Below are 23,079 nucleotides of genomic sequence, written 5' to 3' on the forward strand. Positions count from 1 at the left end.
CCTTGAAAACTGGTGTATGATTTGCCTCCTTCAAAATTATCATAAGATAACTGCCACATGCTTAGCAAAAAAAATCAAAGAAACGCTTTGACATTATCGAAAACACGTACTGGGAAGAAATATCACTGGTTAATGATGAGAGTTTTATTCTTTTCCCTGACTTTCACAAGGCCTTGGATATCATCAAACACAGTTTTTGGAAACACTTTTATAAATTCAGTAAAACCCTTTATAAGAATAGCAATGCTTCGATTAAACTTCCACAAGGTACCTCAATAAGATTTCATGTATCAGATATCCTGATATGTGACAACCCTATTGCAAATAAAGTCAAGTACTTTGGCTTATTGATTGACAAAGGTCAAAAACAATAAACAAAACGTTGTTTACGTTGTTGTTGATTATTTTCTAGTAAGTTTCTAGGCTACTAAAAAATGTATAAGAAATGTACAACACATTGCAACCTCACCCCCTGTTGTTGTGGAATAACATGTTTTATAATATTCAGTGGGAAGCAACTGGCTACTTCCAAAAAAACCTTCCAACAAACGAAATAATTTGGAATGCTGCACAGATGCTACCCAGATGCTACCTGTACTACACAGATACAATCCAATGAAAGCTTCTAAAAAAATTTATTGGTATGGATTTGCACTGAAGTACGGAGCCCTGCTGGTGACATCCTGTGTAAATAAAAATAATGCGTGGCCATGACATAGTAAGGCGTGGGAATGAGATGATTAAGTCATGGCTATGACTTACTAAGGCATGGGAACGAGATCATGGCTTACTAAGTCATGGCCATGCATTAGGATCTCGTTCCCATGCCTTACTACATGGTGGCCACACATTAGGATCTCTTTCCCATGCTTTACTAAGTCGTTGGCCACGACTTAATCATCTCATTCCCACGCCTTACTAAGTCATAGCCAAGCATTATTTTTATTTACACAGGATGTCACCAGAGGGGCTCCGTACTGAAGCTTCTTTAAGTCAAGCAAAGAAAGTTTGACATATCTTATTTAGGAATACCAATACCCCCACATGCTCTGACTTGTATAACTTTATTCTAAGAAATATCTAAGAAGATTTAAAATTGCATATTGAAAATAAAAAACATAAAAAACATATCTTTTTTCAGAAAATGTAATTATATTGAAACTTTAAAGTCCATTAAGTAAACGTTGTAAAGACTTCAAAACCTATAATATTCAAGCATCTTTCCTAATCTTACTGTGTAATATTCCCCTATTTTTTCTGTTCATAATGTGAACAACACAAAAACAAACAAGCAAGCAAACGATTTGCACGTCGCATGACCTTTCACAAATCCATTCCTTCAAATATACAGCCCTAAAAGTTCGTCCGCACGTTGATGACGGTCTTGGAAGAGGACTGCAGAGCTGCCATTTGGGACATGGCTTGACACAACCTAAAAGCAATAATCACATAAAAGGAAAGAGCCGAACGTTATGAAAACCAGAGAAAGCGGAACAAAAAGTGGGCGAAGAAACACGACGGACATTTTTATAGGTCGGACGACACAAAACAGAAAAAAACAGACGTGAACGCTTTATTTGGTGCAACGAAATAATTTTTTCGGTAAGGACATTTTTGTGTTCCCGGTATTTTAGCTAACGTTCCTTTTTCGAATGGAGTTCGTGGAACTCCTTGGGATTAGTTCGGTAAAACGCCGGTTAGCTTTATAGCTTAATGTTTTATGTTAGCTTGCTACTGGCTAAATCATCTCTAAAAGCTGATTATAAATGCTCATTAGGGTCAGCCCTCTGGTTATGTTCTGGTCAAGTTTGACCGATTTACTGTTTTTCTCTTTCATAAATATGATTTCTTTAATAACTGTCATAAGACTTCATGACGTTGTCCAGATTAGCCATTTCCGTATTCACAAAGCTTCTCAGAGTAGGAGTACTGACTTAGGAGCCGTTCCTAGCAATAAAGTCATAGTAGTTAAATAAGACGTGTCTGATCCTAGAACAACACACTTGCTCATAACTACTTTCACCGAGTTTTAGGTGGTTTATTCAATTTTGTTACATTATTTTTGTAGTGAAAAATAGAATTTCAGTATTAACGCACACAAACATACTTGCACATAGATGCTTTATATAAAGAAATATTTGCACTTGTAAGTCTGACATCAACATTCACCTTGGTTCAGCAAAACCTGAACCTGTTTTAAGATTGTACAGACTTGTTCATGCAGGTATAAGTTCTAAATACAGCTTACTTACTCACTGACGTTTCAAACAATAAATACCAGGTAAACCCGACATATGGTATACATATCTGGGCAGCATTCCATGTCATGACAAACCAAACCTGGAACATTCAGGTGTACAGTGGTAAACCTACTGTTGGAGGACCAGAGAAGAATTAGTGAATTAGAGAGTTTGAAATGATACCTGGTATAAAGGTGCACTACATTACATATAACATACAAAGACAACTTTTTTTTTTCGGCTTCATATGTCTTTGGCTAAGAACTGCTTCAGAGAAAACTGACCATGGTGGGGACAGTCTGAAGAACCAAGGCCATTATTAAAGAAGTCTTAAGAGGAGGCTCTTCCTGGAAGATGTAAGTCTTGTAAGACATTGCCCCCATTCAGAAACTTATGCTATTGCTTCTATCCCTGAATAATGCAGAGAATATATAAACACAAACAAAACTAAAAATAATTTAAAGTATAGCTGGATTGCTCCATGTTTATCCATTCTCTCTGGATGTGCATGCATTATTGTCAGTTTAAAATCTGCAAAAGGCTTCCTGGGTAGCATATACACTTATTAATCTTTTGTTGGGACCTGCTTTGGCAGATTTTTGGAGCAGCTTCTTTCATCTCTCCAAGTATTTAGGCATTCTATAAGATGGCATTGCAAAAGCAAAAAAGAGAGCATCATTTGTAGGCTACATTTATTTGCAAGGCACACACCATTGTTACCACACTCTGCCACTCCAGTGCAAAAAAAAACAAACATGCAATAGTAGTGGGTAATATATATCGATTGAAATTATTTTTAAGGTTTTAGTTTTGTTATTACCATTATACCAATATAGAAATGAATGCAGTTAACATGACTTACATGTTAACTGTCTATATATTGTTAATATCTGTTTTTTACTGTTTTGCCAAATTAAATATTTTAGATTTGTTTATTCAGTTAAATAATTGGTTTAATATGGTTCTTTATAAAAGTGAAAGGACTTGAGGAATAATACGCCATTGTTAATCTACAAAAAATATGATTTTATTTGGAATACAAATATAGCAATACCTTATACCGTGATATATACCAATATGTCAGTAATACTAACATACACACACACTCACACAATTAGATTTACTCATTTTATTTCACAACCTGATAGAGTTCATAGTGTATACAAAGTATATGTTTATGATTTGGCCTTGGCGGTACTGAATTTTTTTTTTTTTAAGACAAAACTTTGTTACAATATGTGAGAACTGAAAACGAGTAACTACCGCTCTGTGCTGTTTGCTCAAGGGTCTTTTCAAATGAAGTTTTAAAACTCAACAATTTAACAATCACTTGAAGACTAAACATAGCAAATAGATGCATCCTTTTCAATAGGTGAGTCAGAAAAAACATTGGTAAAATCTGCAGAAGCTTTTGTGGTCGTTTTGGTAACCTCTGATGCAAAGAAAGGACTGTCCTATTTGATTTATTCTGGTTTTGTTGATAGGCTTCCAGTTATCTCAGATGAAGGCATCACACTCAGCTTCTGTTGAGAACAATTTCTGAGCCTATCTTACCTCAAATCCAGATGATGTTGAGACTGAGACTGCTAGTTTGTGGCCTCTACAACACTAAAACACACATACATACACAATGGGGTCCAAAAGTCTGAGACTATATTGAAAAACTGAAGTTTTCTATTTAAACTTGGAAATAAACAGAACATTTTAGAATTTGTAAACATTTAAAACAATTATGAAGTTGTGACAAAGTTAAGTGAAGAAATATTCAAGATTCTGCTCTTTTTAGATAACTAGTCAGATTTAAGCAAATTTGTGACTGTGTTGAGTACTTCGTACAAAAAAAGTCATTTTTTTAGTCTTATCTCTTCTATTGCAGCACATGTTCTGGCAGCTCTCAGGAGGGTTTGATCTACTCAGAGGCTTTTGCACAAACTTGTGGAGGCCTTGCTAGCTTGAGTATATCTTGTGAAAGCAAAAGAAGTGCATAACAAATACTAGGAAATTCTAAAATTTATGCTGAAATTTTAATTTTCTATTTTTCAGTCATATTTTCCTCCTATTAGATAGCAATACAAAATAGAAGCATTTTCACTAATGGTCTCAGACTTGTGGGTCCCACTGTGTGTGTGTGTGTATATATTAAGACAACAAATGTTAAAAAGTAATAATAGTCATAGTAATAAATGGGATAATTTTGTTACACATATATATAAATAGGATATATATATATATTATATATATCCATATTACTCAACCGATTTTAACCAAATTTGTTTTGTTATAATCCTCAGACATAGATTAATCTAGGTTGCACGGACTGTTCTCAGTAGCTTTTATTTTTTTAATAACTGATCGTGCTAATTAGCCGTCCGGACCAGCAGGAAAGTATTCAGTCTGCACCTGACGTTAAAAACCGAGTTTAGCGTGAGTAGAAACACAACATTACACACATCAGCAAATCCATCAATGTGTGAATCACTTCTAATCATAATGCACATAAAAATAAAATAATCCCCAAAACACCAGTAAGAAGGACAAAGCTGAAGTTGGCTTCCTATTCGCCAGCTTCTTGTTCGAATTTTCCCCGTTCAACTTAAATGGTGCAGCAGTCACTTTCTGGTGCCTGAAGCTGCACCATTTAAGGTGGAACAGGATAATTTGAACAAGCTGACTGATGCACCATTTAAGCTGGAATGGGAAAATTCCTTTTCTGTGCTTAAAACTATTAAGATCTGTTAATAATTTTGCTGCAAGCATAGGTTTCGGGGTCTGTTAAACAGTTTGGGGGCAGAGGGGTGACCAAGATGCTAATGCTAATAAGATTAGATTGGTTGATAAAATTTCCTTTTCGCTTTGTTCCGTTGTTTGAATGGTTGATCCTAGGTTGAGTGCTAATGACTACAGGGATAGCTGAATCATTTCTAATTTCAGGCAGTCAATTCTGAGTAAAACACGTTATGACTTAAAATCTGCGAGTCAAGCTGGCAGGGATGAATGCCATCATTCCTATAAAAAAGATGGATGGTTCCAGAAAATATTAAAATTGTCGATAAAAAGCAATTTATTCGCTAGACAAGCTTCCTGAAACCAACTGTGTAGGTTTAACAAATGGCTAAAACGACCCATACCCATATGTATGTATGTATGTATGTATGTATGTATGTACACAGACTCCATTTCCAAAAAAGTTGGGAATATACTACAAAGATAACGTATCAAATGTTGAAATTAAGAAATGTTATTGTTTTTTGGAAAATATATGCCCCTTTTTAAATTTGATGCCAACAACATGTTCCAAAAAAGTTGGGACTGGGCCATGTTTATCACTGTGTTTCATCACCTCTTCTTTTAACAACACTCTGTAAGCATTTAGGAACTGAGGAGACCGACTGCTGTAGTTTTGAAAGTGAAATGTTTTCCTATTCTTACTTGAAATAGGATTTCAGCTGCTCAACAGTTCAGGGTCTCCTTTTTTTGTATTTTTCATTTCATAATGCGCCAAATGTTTTCAGTGGGTGACAGGTCTGGACTGCAGGCAGGTCAGTTTAGCACCCGGACTCTTTTAATACGAAGCAATGCTGTTGTAATACATGCAGTATGTGGTTTGACATTGTCTTGTTGAAATAAGCAAGGTCTTCCCTGAAGAAGACGTCATCTGGATGGCAGCATATGTTGCCAAAACCTGTAAATATCATTCATGCATTAATGTTGCCTTCACAGATGTGTACATCACCCATGCCATGTGCACTAATGCACCCCTATACCATCATGAATACTGACTTTTGAACCATGCACTGATAACAAGCTGAGTGGTCTTTAGTGGTCACAGTGTCCATGATTTCCACAAAGAATTTCAAATGTTGATTTGTCAGACCATAGGACACTATTCCACTTCCCCTCAGTCCATTTTAAATGAGCTCCAGCCCAGAGAAGGTGGCAGTGTTTCTGGATCCTGTATATATGTGGTTTCTTCTTTGTGTTTTAGAGTTTTAACTTGCATTTGTGGATGCAGTGACAAACGGAAGTGTTCCTGAGCCCGTGCAGTGATTTCCACTACAGAATCATGTCTGTTTTTAAAGCAGTACTGCCTGAGGGCCCAAAGATCGCGGGCAGCCAATATTAGTTTTTGCCCTTGTTCCTTGTTTATAGAGATGTCTCCAGATTCTCTGAATCTTTTAATGATATTATGTACCATAGATGATGAAAAGCAAAAGTTCTTTGCTATGTTACATTGAGAAACGTTATTCTTGAATTGTTGCACTATTTGCTTGCAGTCTTTCACAGGGTGGTGAACTGCTCCCAATCTTTACTTCTGAAAGACTCAGCCTCTCTGGGATGCTCTTTTTATACCCAATCATGTTACTGACTTGTTGCCAGTTGACCACCAGGTGTTTGTTTTTTTTTAAAGCATTGCACAACTTTACCAGCCTTTTGTTGCCCCCATCATCAGGCATGATGAATCATGGTAATTTAACAATCAACGTGAACTAACAAGGTTAAAATAGTTTATTTGGATTTCATATATGTCTTTTTTTATCTTTTGCACCTGAAACAAACCTGAAACATTGACTGTTCCACTCCTCCGATATTTTGTTTGTCATTACTTCAACTTTGTTTAAATATAGGCAGTGACAAATTACCAATATTTATAAAACATTGTTGCATTTTCTTATTCCCCAATATCTAAATCATTTATTCTGCATCACTCAGCTCATAAATGTTTCAAGAATCATTACATGCATGCTGCAAATTCGATATAACCAAAATTGTTTGCAAATCCCTGTTTGTATGTTCTTTTAAACTGTTGCAGTCCTAGGGCAAGGCAGCTGTAACTTGCATAAGTTGTTTTCCATCCAGTCTGCAAGTTACATTACAGTTCAAACTGTTGCTCTGTTCTCACTACAGTCTTGGTGGTGGTGTTTACCTTAAGGTGTGCATAAACTCTATAATTTGTTGACAAATTGTTTGAGAGACAGAGTGACTTTTTAATATGAATGCTCTCTTCATGCAGTGAAACAATGACACGGTGGGCCAGAGCTAACAATGTTCATAAACACAAAGCAACAGAGGCTACACCATGGAGCCAACTAAGGGCAGGTAAAGCTGGAAGGATCAATGAAATTGACACAAGATCAAGAAGAGGCAGTTCTTCAGGTACACGTGCCTGGGATGGTGCATCACATAGTTCACGGCACATTCAGCCACGCCCTGGTAGAAAGAGAGCTAACAATGAAAGAGAACTTGATGTGAATGGGTTTATGGATTATTTGAAACAGCCACGGCAGTCACTAGCCCTAGGACCACGTAAAGGAGCCTCTTTGGGAGGCGTTGTAGTCACAGCAATTGAAAAAGACAAAAGAAGAGGAGTCCGAAGGGTTAAGAGACAGAATGCTAAAAAGAACAATATGGTATGTAGCTTTGGATATTGATGAAGATGGGGGTTACATTTTGTGAGTGGGTGGTATGTTGGCTTCATACAAATTCATTTATTCCTGTTTACTATGTTCAGGTGTGCTTTTACTGTAGAAAGCTTGGCCATGGACTGGCCAACTGCCCAGAGGCTGATAATGATGAAGAGTTGGGCAGAGGGATCTGCTATCGTTGTGGCTCTACAGAGCATGAGATCCAGATGTGTAGAGCTAAAGTGGACCCTGCTCTAGGTAAGGATGTAGAATGAGTGTCATAGTCAAGTGTAAAGAAAGAATGATTAATGATTTACTGGGGGTTTTCCATTTCTGTTTCCATTTGTGTTTTTTGTGAATAGTAGTACATGAACGTCCCTACCTTTTTGAAGTTTAATTGTAAAAAAGCTACCTATATCAGAAAGTGGGGAAAGCACTATGCAGAGGGTTGACTTTTTTTTCCTTCTTACATGTGGAAGAGCTTGTACTGATGCACTTTTTATGTTTGACCATGATTTGTTTACTAAATCAGTGTTTCCCCAACTTTGTCCTGGAATTCCCCCTATTACACTTGATCCCTTCCAGAGTGGATATGGTGGAGCAGGCGAAAAAGTAATATGTGAAGGACAGTGATGCTTAAGGACCAATATATTAAATTCTAAATTTTACATTTCAAAATTCTTACTCAGTGTTATACACCTGAATCTTAATAACACTTATTTAAATAACACTGTCTTTTTTTCTAGGTGATTATGCCTATGCCAAATGTTTCATTTGTGGCCAGACCGGTCACCTATCCAAATCCTGCCCTGATAACCCAAAAGGACTGTATGCTGCAGGTGTGTTCTTGGACAGCCTTGTTTTAAAAAATAACTTACACAGGAAAAAAAAGAAAAACATACTTAAATAATTGTGGTTCTCACTTTGTACAACTTTTCATGCAATGATTCAGAGATCCTTATTAACACTGAGGTCATGGTGTTTTGTTCAGGGGGCTGCTGTCGTGTATGTGGTTCAGTGGAACACTTCCAGAAGGACTGCCCTGAGCACCAGACCTCAGGTGAGGTCTTGCAAGGAGTCTTGCCCGTTGCTTTAATTTGTTTAAAGTTTTTAAAGATTTGTCAAACCATGTAAACCATATTGAATAAGGAACATATTACAAAGACAATGTTGAAAAGACAAATGTTGAAATTGAGAAATTTTATTGTTTTTTGGAAAATATATGCCCATTTTGAATTTGATGCCAACAACATGTTCCAAAAAGTTGGGTTTCATCACCTCTTCTTTTAACAACACTGTAAGTTTGGGACCTGAGGAGACCAATTACTGTAGTTTTGAAAGTGAAATGTTTACCATTCTTGTTTGATATAGGATTTTTAGCTGCTCAGCAGTTCGGGGTCTCCTTTGTCATATTTTTCATTTCATAATGTTTTAAGTGGGTGACAGGTCTGGACTGCAGGTAGGCCAGTTTAGCACCTGGACTTTTTTAATACGGAGCAATGCTGCTGTAATAACTGCAGAATGTGGTTTTACATCGTCTTGCTGAAGTAATCAAGGCATTTCCTGAAAAAGACGTCTGGATGGCAGCATATGTTGCCAAAACACATATATATCAGCATTAATGGTACCCTCACAGATGTGCACGTAACCCTGCCATATGCACTAATGCACCCCATACCATCACGGATGCTGGATTTTGAACATTGATAAAAAGCTGAGTGGTCTTTAGGGTCCGCGTACCTTCTGTTCAGTTGATTTTAATTTCAAAATCCAGCATTGAAAAACGGCAAATGAGTCAATTCTTGTTTTTGATTCTGTTATTGTCAGTTGAGAAACAAGAAATAGCTTCATTTTACAATTTTACAAACTAATCAAAAATTCAAATAACAAACAAACAGCAATGGGATAAGGAGTTGATTTTACTGATTCAAATTAAACAAAAATAAACATGCAGAGAGCAGTGTGGTTGCAGGAGCTCAGAAATCAGGCTGTCGCAGTTAAAAAATGGTGAGGCCAGCAAAGATCGAGCGTGAGTATTGAAAAGGTCAGCCTAGATCTGGCATTATGGAAGACTATATAACGTTTTATATATGACTTCGTTCTATTAGCAAAAAACTGCGCTGACACGTGATACGACTCCCGCCATGTACGCTGTCCTGTGATCATAGTGTTCTTATAACCATGTGGTGGCAGCACTGGCTCCGGTTTTGGGGGGAAAGGAGCTTTAGAGGCGCATTAGAGCTGCGCTGGGGGTCTTTGTGTTCTGTTCGCTTCTGGGAGTGTTTTTTTACGACGGTCTGAATCAAACGAGGGAATTCAACATTTTTCATGGGAGATAATGTGGGCACTGAATGATTTTCAGGGGGCCTTCAGCACCCTTCAGCACCCCCTTGCCCCCCTGGCCTGGGTGTGTTTAGTTAGTTGGGTTAAGTGTCTACCATGAAGCGGAGGGAGTGGAGGTGACCTTCATTGCTAAGGGCTGCCCTGTATGTGTCTTTTCTGCAGGTGACAATAAAGAGCACTTCTCTAGCAGAATGACAGTCTCTCCTGAGTCTCCTTCTTCACCAAGAGGCTACAGTACTGGTCATTATGACTGAAAGACTGAATGTAATCTAGTGTCTATATGCCTGTATGATGCGCACGCACACATAGGAGAGGTCGGCAGCATACTGGCAGAATACTCCTTGAACTTGAGTGCATCGGCAACTGATCTGGGGAGCACGAAGCCGCCGTCAAATGGTGGGAGTTCAGTTTCTTCCCCATATCATTTCTTTCTCATATAGTGTGTGCACGTCAAATATACAAACGCTTATACAAAAGGTAATATAGCCGACCAATACACCACAGGCCTGATATCTCTGATTTCTGAGCTTCCATACCTGCGCTCTGCAGGTTTATTTCCGCTTATGATGGGAAATTCTGAATTTGAATCACTAGAATACGACCCTTTATTCCATTGTTGTTTGTTGTTTTTTGGTTTTATGATTATTTTGTGAATTTTTTTATTTGGGTCATTAGAATATGACCCTTTATTCCATTGCTGTTTGTTTGTTATTTGATTTTATGATTAATTTGTGAAATTGTAAAACGAAGCTATTTCATGATTTTTCCACTGACAATAACAGAACCAGAAACGAGAATCGACCCATTTGCCGTTTTCAATACTGGTTTTTAAAATGAAAATCAAATGAACAGAAGGTACATGGACCCTTTAGCTTGGAAAACACAGTATCCATGATTTCCAAAAAAAATTTCACAATGACCACAGGACACTTTTCCACTTCTCCTCAGTCCATTTTAAATGATCTTGGGTCCAGAGAAGGTGGCGGTGTTTCTGGATCCTGTTTATGTATGTTTTTTTCTTTACGTTTTAGAGTTTTAGAGTTTTAGAGTTTTGCATTTGTGGATGCAGTGATGAACTGTGTTCACAGACAGTGGTTTTCAGAAATGTTCCTGAGTCCATGCAGCGATTTCCACTGCAGAATCCTGTCTGTTTTTAATGCAGTGCTGCCTGGGGGCCCAAAGATCACAGCCATCAAATACTGGTTTTTGGCCTTGTCCCTTGTATACAGAGAACACTGTATTGCCTGGGTTTGATTCCCTGGCCGGGCAACCAGGGTCCTTTCTGTGTGGAGTTTGCATGTTCTCCCCGTGTTTGTGTGGGTTTCCTCCGGGTACTCCAGTTTCCTCCCACAGTGCAAAGACATGCAGTCAGGCTAATTGGACATGCTAAATTGCCCCTAGGTGTGAATGTATGTGTCTATCTGTCTGCCCTGCGATGGACTGGTGACCTGTCCAGGGTGTATCCTGCCTTTCACCCAATGACTGCTGGGATAGGCTCCAGCTTCCCCCTGCGACCCAGAAGGATAAGCGGCATAGAAAGTGTGTGTGTTGATGGAAAAGCAAAAGTTCTTTGCTATTTTATGGTGAGAAACATTATTCTTGAATTGTCTGCCCCCAACCCGCCACCCAGAACTGATTATTTTTAATAAATTACTTTTTGTAAATAATTATGTGTTCCTGAAACCATTTCCATGTGGATGTGTTTGGGGTCACTGTCTTGCTGAAAGGTCAACCCACGACTAGGTTTTAGTCTTCTAGGAGAAGCAGACAGATTTTAGGCTACAATCTCCTGGTATTTAGCGGAATTCATTATGCCATTGATTTTTACAAGCATTAACAATCTATCACCATATTTGACAGTGAATATCAGGAGCTTTTCACTGTATGCAGTCCTTTTTTTCCACTAAATGTGACAATGGTGTACAAGGCCAAAAAGGTAAGTTTTTGCAAAATCTGAGTATGTCACATGATTTCCATTTGTAGTTCCGGTGCAATTTTGCAGAGTTTGTGGCTTGCTCTTAGGAAAAGCTTCTTTCGTGTAACTCTTCCAAAAGGCATCTAGACGTGGACGTGGTGTCTGACAGTGTATTCTAATATTTGAAGACTTGGTTTTACCCATGTTGCTAAATGACAAAGGGATTTTACAAGTGTAACACCTCATTTATACCGCAGGGAAACAGAAAATTGTCATAGACAACAATTGAGTTCCTGGAAACCAAGAGCAATAAAAAGAAACTTTTTTTTTTTACACCAAAGATGCAAATTTTTTTAGTTTTCTTGAAATATTCTTTAGGAGTATCAATATTTGGGCCCCCAGTGTTTTTGAAAGAATACACAATTATATTACAATAAAACAGCACTCTTGTTGGAATGATTTCAATTAGATGCTAAGCAGTTTTTCTAAATATTTTTGAGGAACATTTGAAAAGTTACTAAAAAATTATACTGTTTATTTTTATAGGAGAGGTGCTTATAATTCTGGAACTGACTGTATGTAGTATGATTTCTTTGTTAAAGCTTGACCTTGATTTGTCCAGGAGCTTTTTTTGATCTGAAATTCTGAGCTTAACCTGCCCTGGTTAGACGTGTAGCATAAGCATAAGTTGCCTGGTAAAAACAGAAAACACAGATAAACCAAACCCCCAGCAAAAATGTTCCAGTATTTACAAATTGGACACAATAACCAGGCTAACAGTATCCAAAAAGACAAGGCATATCCCAGAATCCTGTAAGTAAGCACAAGAGCCACAATAAATATATCCTTAATCGAAGGGCGCATCAAGCTGTTCCTTTAATTTCAATAATATTTTAAAATAGCTACTGATGCTAAGATGTAACATTGAAACAATGCACAACGACACATAGAAAATATGCACAGGATTAGACACAGATGGGACTAGGATAAACTGGAACACAGACAGGATTCCTAAGGACCAGGAACAGACTCAAACACAGACACCTACAGAAGAGTAGATGTCCTACAATTTCATCAGTTGTCATCCTCATCATCATCATTAACCGCTTAGTCCAGATAGGGTCGCAGTAGCAGTTGTGAGCGCAGAGAATCCTAGATGACCCTGTCCCCCGCAACTTCCTCCAGCTCATTCGGGGGGACCCCAAGCCACTCCCAGGCCAACTTGGAGATGTAATCCCTCCAGCGGGTCCTAGGAAAACCCCAGGGTCTCGTCCCAGTAGGCCGTGCCTGGTCAGTTGCCCCAACCACCTCAATTGGCTCCTCTCAATGCGGTGGAGATCTCATTCTTTCGGTCTTTACCCACAGCTCATGATCATAGGTGAGGGTTGGGATGTAGACCGACCGGTAAACAGAGAGCTTTGCCTTATGGCTCAGCTTCCTGTTCACCACTACAGCCTGTTACAGTGACCGCATTACTGCTGCCGCCTGTCCCAGTCTGCAGCCGATCTCACGATCCCTCTTCCCATCACTCGTGAACGTGACCCCGAGATACTAAAACTTCTACACCTGGGGAAAGTCCTTTCCCCTTACCTGTAGTGGGTATGTCATCCTTTTCTGGGCTAGAACCATGGACTCAGACTTGGAGGTGCTGATCTTCATACCAACCACTTCAGACTTCAGATCCAGCTGAAAGGACATCATCTGCAAATAGCAGAGACGCCACCCTCCAACCTCCACACATAATGTCCTCCTGACCTCGGCTATGCCTTGACACCCTGTCCATGAATATCATAAGTTCCTTATTTCCCAGAATTTAAGTATAGAAAAAACGTAATTAAGATTACATTTAGTGAATTAGCTATTTTTTTTATTTTGTACAGCTTACAGACTTTCCTGTTAGGTGTGTTACCCCACTAGCAAATGATGTGTTAAGGTTAAGGCACCACTAGCAATATAAAACATTTTCACCATATTTTTCAAACATGCTGCTGAAATAATTAGAATTCTCTGCTTAAGCTACTGTATCACAGAATTATATCCCTTAGGTTCATCGGTTTGCCAGAATTGATTATGTTCGTTCTTCATTGTTCTTTCAATACAATACCCATCATGCATTATGTAAAGATGTCATCCAACCTTTGGGAATCCCTGTGCTCAACCAATCCTGACTGCTAGCCTAGCCAATAACAGGGTAAAAAATACAACCAAGGTAGCATTAGTGTAATTTTACTGTTTTCTGAGAAAAATCTGTTTGCAAAACAAGGAAAGAGTGTAAATACACCAAAAAAATGTAAAAATGTGCAGCACTTCCAACTACATCTGACTAGTCATTTCTGTCATTCAAGTAATCCATTCTCTCCATTGTAATGATAATTGGACAATAATGTTTATAATAATCCACAGGAAAATTTCACTCTGGAGACTACTGTGGTACTGCTGTAGGATGCAAGTGGCGTATTAATAACATATAACGACGGTTAAATTTGTGATTTTGACCAGAGTGTCTCTAGGTATCCTTGGTTTAATATAAGTAATTCTTTTGTCCATATTCTTTAAATTACGGAATGATGTATTTTGAATTTTCACTTTCTTCCGCAGCAAACTCCATCACCCTTAGCCGCCTGTCCAACCAGACAAGTGCTGATCAGGAGGACATTTGTGTTTCTGTGAAGAATTTGCCAACCAAGAAGACTAAGGTGGTGGTCTTCTGAGCTAAGTCTAAGTGGTCTTCTGAGCTGAGCTACCAAAATGTGCTGTTAGTTATTGATGTTTGTTTTCAAAGAAAAAACTGAAAGGTAAATTTTAATATTCTGCTGTTAGTGTGCCTGCGATTACAGTACTCATTGCTCTGAATTCTTTGTATTACAAGTTGTAGTATATGTTGCAAAAAATGCAACAATTGTAAATTATCAATATATAGAGCAACCATACTTCAAATAAACATTTCAAGCTTGCACTAAGGATTAACTTGGGCATCATCTTTTAAGGAATGTAAAAGATATGTTGAATGTTGTGCTGCTTGTGAGTATAGACACACTTTTTTCGTAGGATGTGTGGGAGAAACTCATTAATATTCATAAAGATTCATAATAGGCGTAGCATGTCATGTGGGTTACACTTGAGTATATGCCACTTATTTAGAGCAATTTCAATAGGCTATTGAAATTATTACACAAAAAGCTTTAATCATTGCGTTTTCAGTTTGATGAAGTTATATTTACTATGAGGTTTGGTACGTCCTGTAGGTTGCACTTTATTAAATGCATCTTGTTTTGGTCAACCATTCAAAATCTGTTCAAATTATTTCATAGAAAACTATCATTAGAATTCAGCAGTTAAAGCTGCCAACATTAGAGGTGTAGTATGTTATGTAGAAGGCACTTCATTACACATCTTTTGGAGCAACATGGTGAACCACTCAGAAGTTATTGAATAATTCACAAAAACCTTTCACTGCAAATCAACAGAAGTTGAAGTTATTAAACCTGTTACTAGAGTTTGGAAGTTGTTAAATTTGCCAATATATTAGGTGCAGCACATCATGTGGATTGTACTTGGTTAAGTATAACTTGTTTTGGAGCAAAATGGTCAACTGTTCAAAAGCTATTAAAATTAATTCACATAAACCTGTCGGAAGTGTACATTTTATTGCACTTAATAGAGTTGTTTTGGAGCATTCCAATCAAACATTCAAAAGCTGTTAAAATGATTTCATAAAACCTGTTATCAAAATTTATTACACATGTGTTTTGGTGCATTCTGATCAATTGTTTTAAAACTATTGCAAACATGGGGTGGCCAAACATTTGCATATGACTGTATCTTATGTAGAGTAATGAGTCTTGCCAGATTTGACCCTGATTTTCACTTAGTAGGTGTTGCAATTCATTATGGAAATTATTCAGAACTTTTTATGGTAACAAATGTAGCGTAGCTAGCTAATGCATGTCATTTAAAATGAGCTAGATTTGCATAATTTAACTGGTGAGGAGCATTGCACTCAGTTACACAAAAACTACTTAATTACAGGTAGGTTACTCAGTATATCGTAATCAGTATTGCTGTATGCTAAAAAAAAAACAGATTTTGTGTTGATTAGCAAATTAGCAAGGTTATAAAGCAGCATAAACTACAACCTGAGTCTGACAACTTGTTTTATTTCTAATGCCATAAAATGCCTTTTTCATCTTTTATTACTTTTAAAGATGGTCTAGATTGAAATATGGGACAGGGTACATGGATATTAGTGGGAATTCTGTTTTAAAGACAATTTTTAGAAAATGTTGTAGTTGCAATAGTGTGTTCAGAAGGGAGTTTTTAGTACATCTTTCTCAAGAAAAGAAATGTAGGACATGGCTGTCTCCTCCAAAGACTCAGACCAGCCTGCTAATATCCCAGCTAATATCCCACTATAATAAGACACCTATAGGAGAGCGAATGCAGATTTAGTAACCCATTTATTAAGCATAAACTCTTAGGTTTTGCAGTACTGAGAATACTTTTTTATTTTGTTGTACATTATCCAGATATAAAAAGCATAACAATTGCAGTATTCTGTATTTCAACATACAAAGTAATTACTTTAGTATTTACATTGTTATTTAGGACATACCATTTATTTACTGTACCATTAAGTAAAATTCTACACAAACTTTTCTGGGCACAGGATATGCAAAGCATTAATACCCTTTGGCAGTACAGGAAGGTACTAGTTCATAAGGTATCGTTATTGATGGATGACAAAGGAAAATGTTTATAAATAAGTGGAGACACATAACAAATACAGAGACTTCCCGACAGGTATACTGCATGATACAATTAAGCAATTAACATACTACCATGCAATGTGGTATGTATAAAAATGTTGAGCAAGCCCAGTTGGCCTTGAGAGTAGCTGTTCCTTAGGTGACTCAAAATGTCAATGCAGGACATAATCAGAACAGTCTGTTGGCAACTACAGAGAGAGAGATGTTATAGTATGGTTGCAGTGTATAAACCCCTTATAACAGAGATGAATACAGGAATGTTGTGTCAGAAAATATTAGACAGCTTCATGCTTTTTCACCCTCATCAGAGATTGGGGCTTAACAGGCCACTTTAGTATGAAGTTACAACAATATTCATGTAATTATCAGCAAAATAATGTATGTAAAATATCACGTTCCATTTATTAATAGTGCAACCTACTTAAAATGATTTTTTTCTAGGTAGAAGTATTTGGGTGTCAGGGCCAGCACATGACATTGTTATAAGAGAAACACTATAGAATGACAATGTCATAACCAAATACATAAGAATACATAAATTAAGTGTGTGTACATTTTGTAAGTGCAGAATTCAGAATAGTTACTTTTAACATTTTTAGGAGATTTAAAAATACTTAACCACTAAATAAAAATAAATCTTTAAAAGAAACACATCAGTGTTTGTTTATTATTTAAAATCAATACACAGCATGTAGCAAACATGCTCATTAGACAAGTTCTAAAGAGGACCTCAATTAATGGCTTATTACAAACACTAAAGTTCCTGCTAAAGCCTCAGAAGACTGATAAATCAATGTGGTGGTCAGTTAATCTCAGTGTTTCTGAGCTTTGCTAAAGCCTGGGTAGTCTAATAAATCAATGTGATTATCAGTTATTAATCTCAGTGTTACTGGGCTCTGCTAAAGCCTGAGCAGACTGATAAATCAATGCGATGATCAGTTATTAATCTCTGTGTTAATAAACTCTTTTGAGAGATGATCAGACTCATAATCTCCCCAGTTTTGGACATGTTTGTGACTGATAAGTTTAGCAACGGTGTTGTCCTTGGACTCTTGTTCGGGAGATTGTGGGAACAGCAGTGGACTGAAGCAGGCGATGACAGAAAGGAAAAAACTTAAGAATTTCAGAACTTGATTTAAACACATAAGCACATTTTCCAGTAAAAATATTAACAGAAGAATTACATGAACAAAACTGCCAATGAGTAACAGCAAGTTAATAAACAGTTAAATTGCTTGTTACCACATAAAGTATTTTTTTAGGTTGAACTGTCAAATCATGTTTACAATTATGTGTATAACTGAACGGCATGCAGTGGCCAGCTTGAGCTCTGCAAGACCTGTGATTAAGGCCAGTGCTCCATATAGGTAATCTAGGCAACTGCGTAGAGCAACACTTGAGCAAGAGTGGCCAAATGTACCTAATTATTCTGTTACCTACAAGGAATATGATCGCAGAGTACTTTTTACCAGGTATCCCTAAAGTAGGCTCTGCAAGGTTACAAATTGGCTATGTTAGTCATTGCCCATGCTGCATTTTCCCCATTACGCCAACCCTTCTCTAAAACCTTCCCCGAGCACTTACTGTCTAATTGTTATGTAGCAACTGTAACAAGTCATTAGCAACTCTGACAAGCTTTTAAAACTGTACAATATGCAACAGCATTGTGTGTGGTGTACCTGATATCCTAAAAATGAACTTTTACCCATTTGTCAATGTCATTGTAAATTTAAATAAAGAGCACATTCAAAAACAGTTGTTGACCAAAGTACTGCACACTCAATGTAGGAAAACTTATAAAACAGGCAATGAAACACAGAACCTGTTAAATAATAATAAAAAAAAGACAGTAAGTACATACAGTCTTATTGTAACAACACAAAAGATGAGCAGCTCTCACTCTAAATCAAAAGCCAAAGAATAAAAGTGTGTTTTAAGACAGCATTTACAAACAGAAAGTGTAGGGGCCAGCCTAACATGTGAAAGCAACATTTCAGAGTTTGGGGGTGTAACCCCTCTGTATCGGTCTGTGACCACTTTGTGCGAGTAACGATTCTTCACCAAAGCTTTGGGTTCAGGCATTGTGCCAAGTTTATTAGCTGACAAACACAAGAACAAAACGTTGGGGTCATTAAAAGGCACAGGCTACAGCTCTCAGCTCCGTCTCGCTATGCACATAATGCAGTGCCCGTAAGAAGTGTGATTGTATAGATTAGATACCATAAAAATAAGAAATTATATCAGTTTGTTTTGATTTGATATGATCTACCATGCAGCTGACTGACAAGAACCCATTTTCTGTTATGTTACTATGGCAACAATAACAGGCCATTACATTCAGAAACAATGATTACTAAAACAATAGAAATACATAGAAAGATATTAATAAAGTAAAAATAATGAAATAAACATACGTGACAAACACAAGAACAAACCATTGGTCATTAAAAGGCACAGACTACAGCTCTCAGCTCCTATACAACAAAATGTAAACCACAGTAAGACAGTTTGTTTACCGTTAAGAGGTGGACTACTCTGTATCCAGCGGCTTTCTGGTCACTCACTAATATTAACATACTAAACAAATAAGAGCAGTTGTTTACAAAGTGTAATGTACACTTTATATTATTTTTAGGAGCAGAGCTCATCCTTTCTACTTACCATTTCGCTATGCACATAACACAGTGACCGTTATAGCGATGACATCACAGATAATTTGACCCCATTTCATTCATAAGAGATAATGTACAATACCAATTACTTTAGCCTTAAATGTAATATTTTGATGAAATTCATACACATTAAAACTGCTTAAAACGAGCATGATCTCGCCTGTGCTTCAACCTTGATTTAGGGACAGTCGAAGGGAATTGATCAGCAGACCTAAGTGCCCTTGATGGAACATATGGTTGTAATAGGTCAGAAAGATAAGTTGGAGCTAACCCATTTAACAATTTATAAGCAAACAATAGTATCCTAAAATCAATCCTAAAATGTACAGGGAGCCAAAGAAGAGAGGCCAGTAAGAGGGTACGAAGTCAAGTCTGGACAAAATAAAAGCATGGATAACCCTTATTATTGAATTATTGAAAGATAAAAAGTGTTTAGATAAGAAAAAGTTACTTTAGATAAGAGCCTCAGTTGGAAAAAGGTAGATTTAACCGCTGAGTTAATCTGTTTGTCTAATTTAAAATCACTGTCCATTATCACACCTAGATTTTTTACAGTAGGTTTTACATCCGTGTCCAGAGAATGTAGATTCATATGAGGGATATTACAAGCACCACTGAATTCAAATTCAGGATTTCAGTTTTGTTCTCATTAAAGTTTAAAATATTTAAGGTCATCCAGGCTTTAATATCCTTAAGACAGTCCATTTCCTAAACAAGAGGTGATAGATCTTAATCAGTGTGTTCAGAGACTTGGATAAAATCTGAAGTTTGTGTGAAGAAGGAGGGTAGGTGAGGAGTTTGTTATACATGGGGAAGTGGGGTAATATAATTTTACCACAGGATGTCTGTAATGTATATGGCCTATTGGCACAAGATAAAAAATCTGGGTATAAATTAGAGATGGGGTTGGCTTCTCAATTTACACATCACCATCACACCAAAAAAGTTCCATATGCAATACTTTTGACTGCTCACAAGCAGAAACTGTCCAAAATTTCATTTGATTTCATTTACTCTTACCTTCTACAAAGGTATCTTAAGTAAATGAAATGTATAATTTGCTTGGAAATGAAAAGCCAACAGCCAACATCACTACATAAAATCTTTTTTGTCATTCTACATGTTATAATGTTTGGCTTTAAACAAGCACCTCCATACTTAAGATAAAAGGGTTATTTCAATGAATCATTTTATAATAGGTAAGAAATCGTCACAGAGCGAGCAGTCCATAAAAAAAAAATACTGACGTGGCGGATTCAGAGAGGAATGAAGTTACTGAGAAATGACATTACCCCACCTCCCCATGTAGAGGCATAGCCAAGGGAAAGTGAGACAGCCAGTCAACCATCATCAATAAAGCATCACTTACATTTTATGGTGAAAATCAAGATAGTTATCAAATCAGTTATAAAGTATGACACTGTATTTAATAATTAGTGTATCTAGGCTAATTTGCTTAGCAAACAGGCAACCCAGTGCACTGGGTTCCTTCAGCAGTGCTGTGCTGTAAGATACAATATGAGGTAAGCTATGTGATGGTAAGGTGAGTTAACTATCATAAATTAGTCAGTGGCATGCAAAAGTTTGGCCACCTTTGGTCATAACTTCTGTTACTGTGAATAGCTAAGCAAGTAAAAGTTGACCTAATTTCCAAAAAGCATAAAGTGAAAGATGACATTTATTTTAAGCTCTAAGTTCATTATACACAGTTACAGTTAACCAACGCTGAAATCTGCATCCCTGGGTATTGTGCTCCCCATTCTTCTTTGATCCCGTTGAGCCACAATTTTAAAAACAGCATTCTCAGTAGACTCTTGAAACAGACATTCATGAAAAGCTACAGGCAACAGTCATTTAGGAAATACTGGAACTGGAACATGAAGCACTACCATCATGTCACATTCAAACTCAATTCTTTTGCCCATTCCAAAGTTCAAGTTCTAAACACAGTGGCTTAGTTAAACCTGTTTCTGTCTTACAATTTAGTCTTACATTTGACTGAACTCTAAAGATTATTCCTCATTGTGTTCACAAAATGCCATGTTCAGTTATAAGAGTACTGCATATTTCTAATCGTTCTAATATGTATTTACCACATACTGTATATAGGAGCTGTTTGTCCCAGTAAGGTCGCAATCTGAGGTCTGCTAGCACAGAGAAGGTGTAGAAGGCTGGAGTCTAAACATCCATCTCCACATTTATACAGAGTGGCTCTGGATTCTCATGCACATACACACTAATCTGGAACACAGGCATAGTTGGTGTGCATTGGCATGTAGGGTATTAGGTAATGCATAAACAGTAAAAGATGAGGTGGCTCTCACACAATGATACCTTACTGTTAATACTGCTTGCATCCCAGCCTTGTTTTGCTGCCAGAATAGTCAGAGCTGTTATGTTGCAAGTTACAGTAAGAATATCAAGAGATCTGGAACATACTCTGGATAGCTAATGGAGAATCAGCTTCTCTGTGTCTGTATAAAAGCCTTACTTTGTGTTTAGCAATAAAAGAAAGACTAAACCACAATAAACAACTGCAAGAAAAAAAAAATCATATTTAATTTATTATACTGTGTATACATAGTATAATTGTGTTTTAATGCTGTAATACCATAGGAAAAAGGAAAGAAAGTAATTTATACACATTTCATGTACATATAGACACTGTATTCTTTTACACAGACTTGGGTGAAGGTGTCAGAATGCATGGTTAGCCGTAGTGGAACAGTGTATCACATGAGCTCTTTAATCAAGGACACAGGGGCAATAGATATAGTAAGGTAGTGTCCTCTTTTTAGATGTATAAAAAGACATTCAACTAGGACTGCAACTAACAACCTTTTTCATAACTGATAATTTGGTCCATATTGACTTTGATTCATTAATTGGTAACCGGAATCCCACAGATATGAATACAATGATTATATAATATAAAATGCAATGATTTTTTTGTTTTTATTAAAAACTCCATATATGCTGCCTTTGTATGCATTGCAGATTGCATGCCCCGTGTCACATGCTGTTGCCATATAGCGTCAAAATGCAAATATATTTTTAAAAATTATTTATTATGCCATTTTCATTTAAGGAAATCATACATTCAATTTTGCATTTATGATATAATTATGTCAACATGTGTTCATTTTTCAACACACAATTTTCTGAAATGTTGTCCTATTTAATTACATACAAAATAAAAACTACTAGTTCACTTAAACCTACAAGTATTGTAGCAATTACTTTTAAAACCTCCCTATTTCTTAAAATCTCATGGCCCACTCTTTTGTCCCTATTCTCTTAATAAAGGGCCCACCACTGTCCTACACTCACAAGGTGCTGTGTAACTGACTACACGCAGATCCTACAGTTCTGCAGCAATTTTAAGATAAACCTCAGATACAGTGACATCTGGTGGCAGGTGCATGATTTCTACACGACACAGTGAAGAGGTTTTAGTCGAGGCATTATTCTGACCACATGTTCCAGGGACACAGCCATTGAGTTTAAGGATTTGTCTTTCTCAGACTCTGGTTATGGTAAATACCCTAATAAACATACTCAGTAATTCTGATACTGAAACTGGTTCTCCTTATTTTATTTATTTTTTGTCATTTCTTAACATTTCTTGGTCAGTGAGAATAGTTTCATATAAATACAGTTTCATGTACGAGTGATATGAGTTGACGGTAACTCAGCTTATAAGACATATTTGGGGGAAAAATGAGACGCAACAGCACAACT

At 37.0% G+C, this 23,079-nt stretch overlaps 1 protein-coding gene across 2 annotated transcripts; it reads left to right on the forward strand.

Moving 5' to 3' along the window:
• The first annotated feature begins 1,438 nt into the window (after positions 1–1,438).
• zcchc9 (zinc finger, CCHC domain containing 9) lies at positions 1,439–15,526 on the forward strand. Of its 2 annotated transcripts, XM_036594883.1 has the most exons (7): positions 1,439–1,602; positions 2,503–2,596; positions 7,252–7,648; positions 7,750–7,900; positions 8,389–8,481; positions 8,634–8,702; positions 14,499–15,526. In XM_036594883.1, the coding sequence occupies exons 3-7, from the start codon at positions 7,259–7,261 to the stop codon at positions 14,609–14,611; spliced, it is 816 nt and encodes a 271-aa protein (XP_036450776.1). In that variant the 5' UTR covers positions 1,439–1,602; positions 2,503–2,596; positions 7,252–7,258; the 3' UTR covers positions 14,612–15,526. The 2 variants fall into 2 exon arrangements, with proteins under 2 accessions (XP_036450776.1, XP_036450777.1); XM_036594884.1 differs by lacking the exon at positions 2,503–2,596 and having other exon boundaries at positions 1,442–1,602.
• The last annotated feature ends 7,553 nt before the right edge of the window (positions 15,527–23,079 follow it).

Source organism: Colossoma macropomum, unplaced genomic scaffold, assembly GCF_904425465.1.
Source record: "Colossoma macropomum unplaced genomic scaffold, Colossoma_macropomum, whole genome shotgun sequence".
NCBI lineage: Eukaryota > Metazoa > Chordata > Actinopteri > Characiformes > Serrasalmidae > Colossoma > Colossoma macropomum.

Excerpts from the sequence above, each read along its gene's own strand:
- zcchc9 (XM_036594883.1), top strand. The coding sequence starts at position 7,259 with ATGACACGGTGGGCCAGAGCTAACAATGTTCATAAACACAAAGCAACA. Across the intron at positions 7,649-7,749 it reads ATGCTAAAAAGAACAATATG|GTGTGCTTTTACTGTAGAAA; the intron begins GTATGTAGCTTT and ends TACTATGTTCAG. Across the intron at positions 8,482-8,633 it reads AAAAGGACTGTATGCTGCAG|GGGGCTGCTGTCGTGTATGT; the intron begins GTGTGTTCTTGG and ends TGTTTTGTTCAG.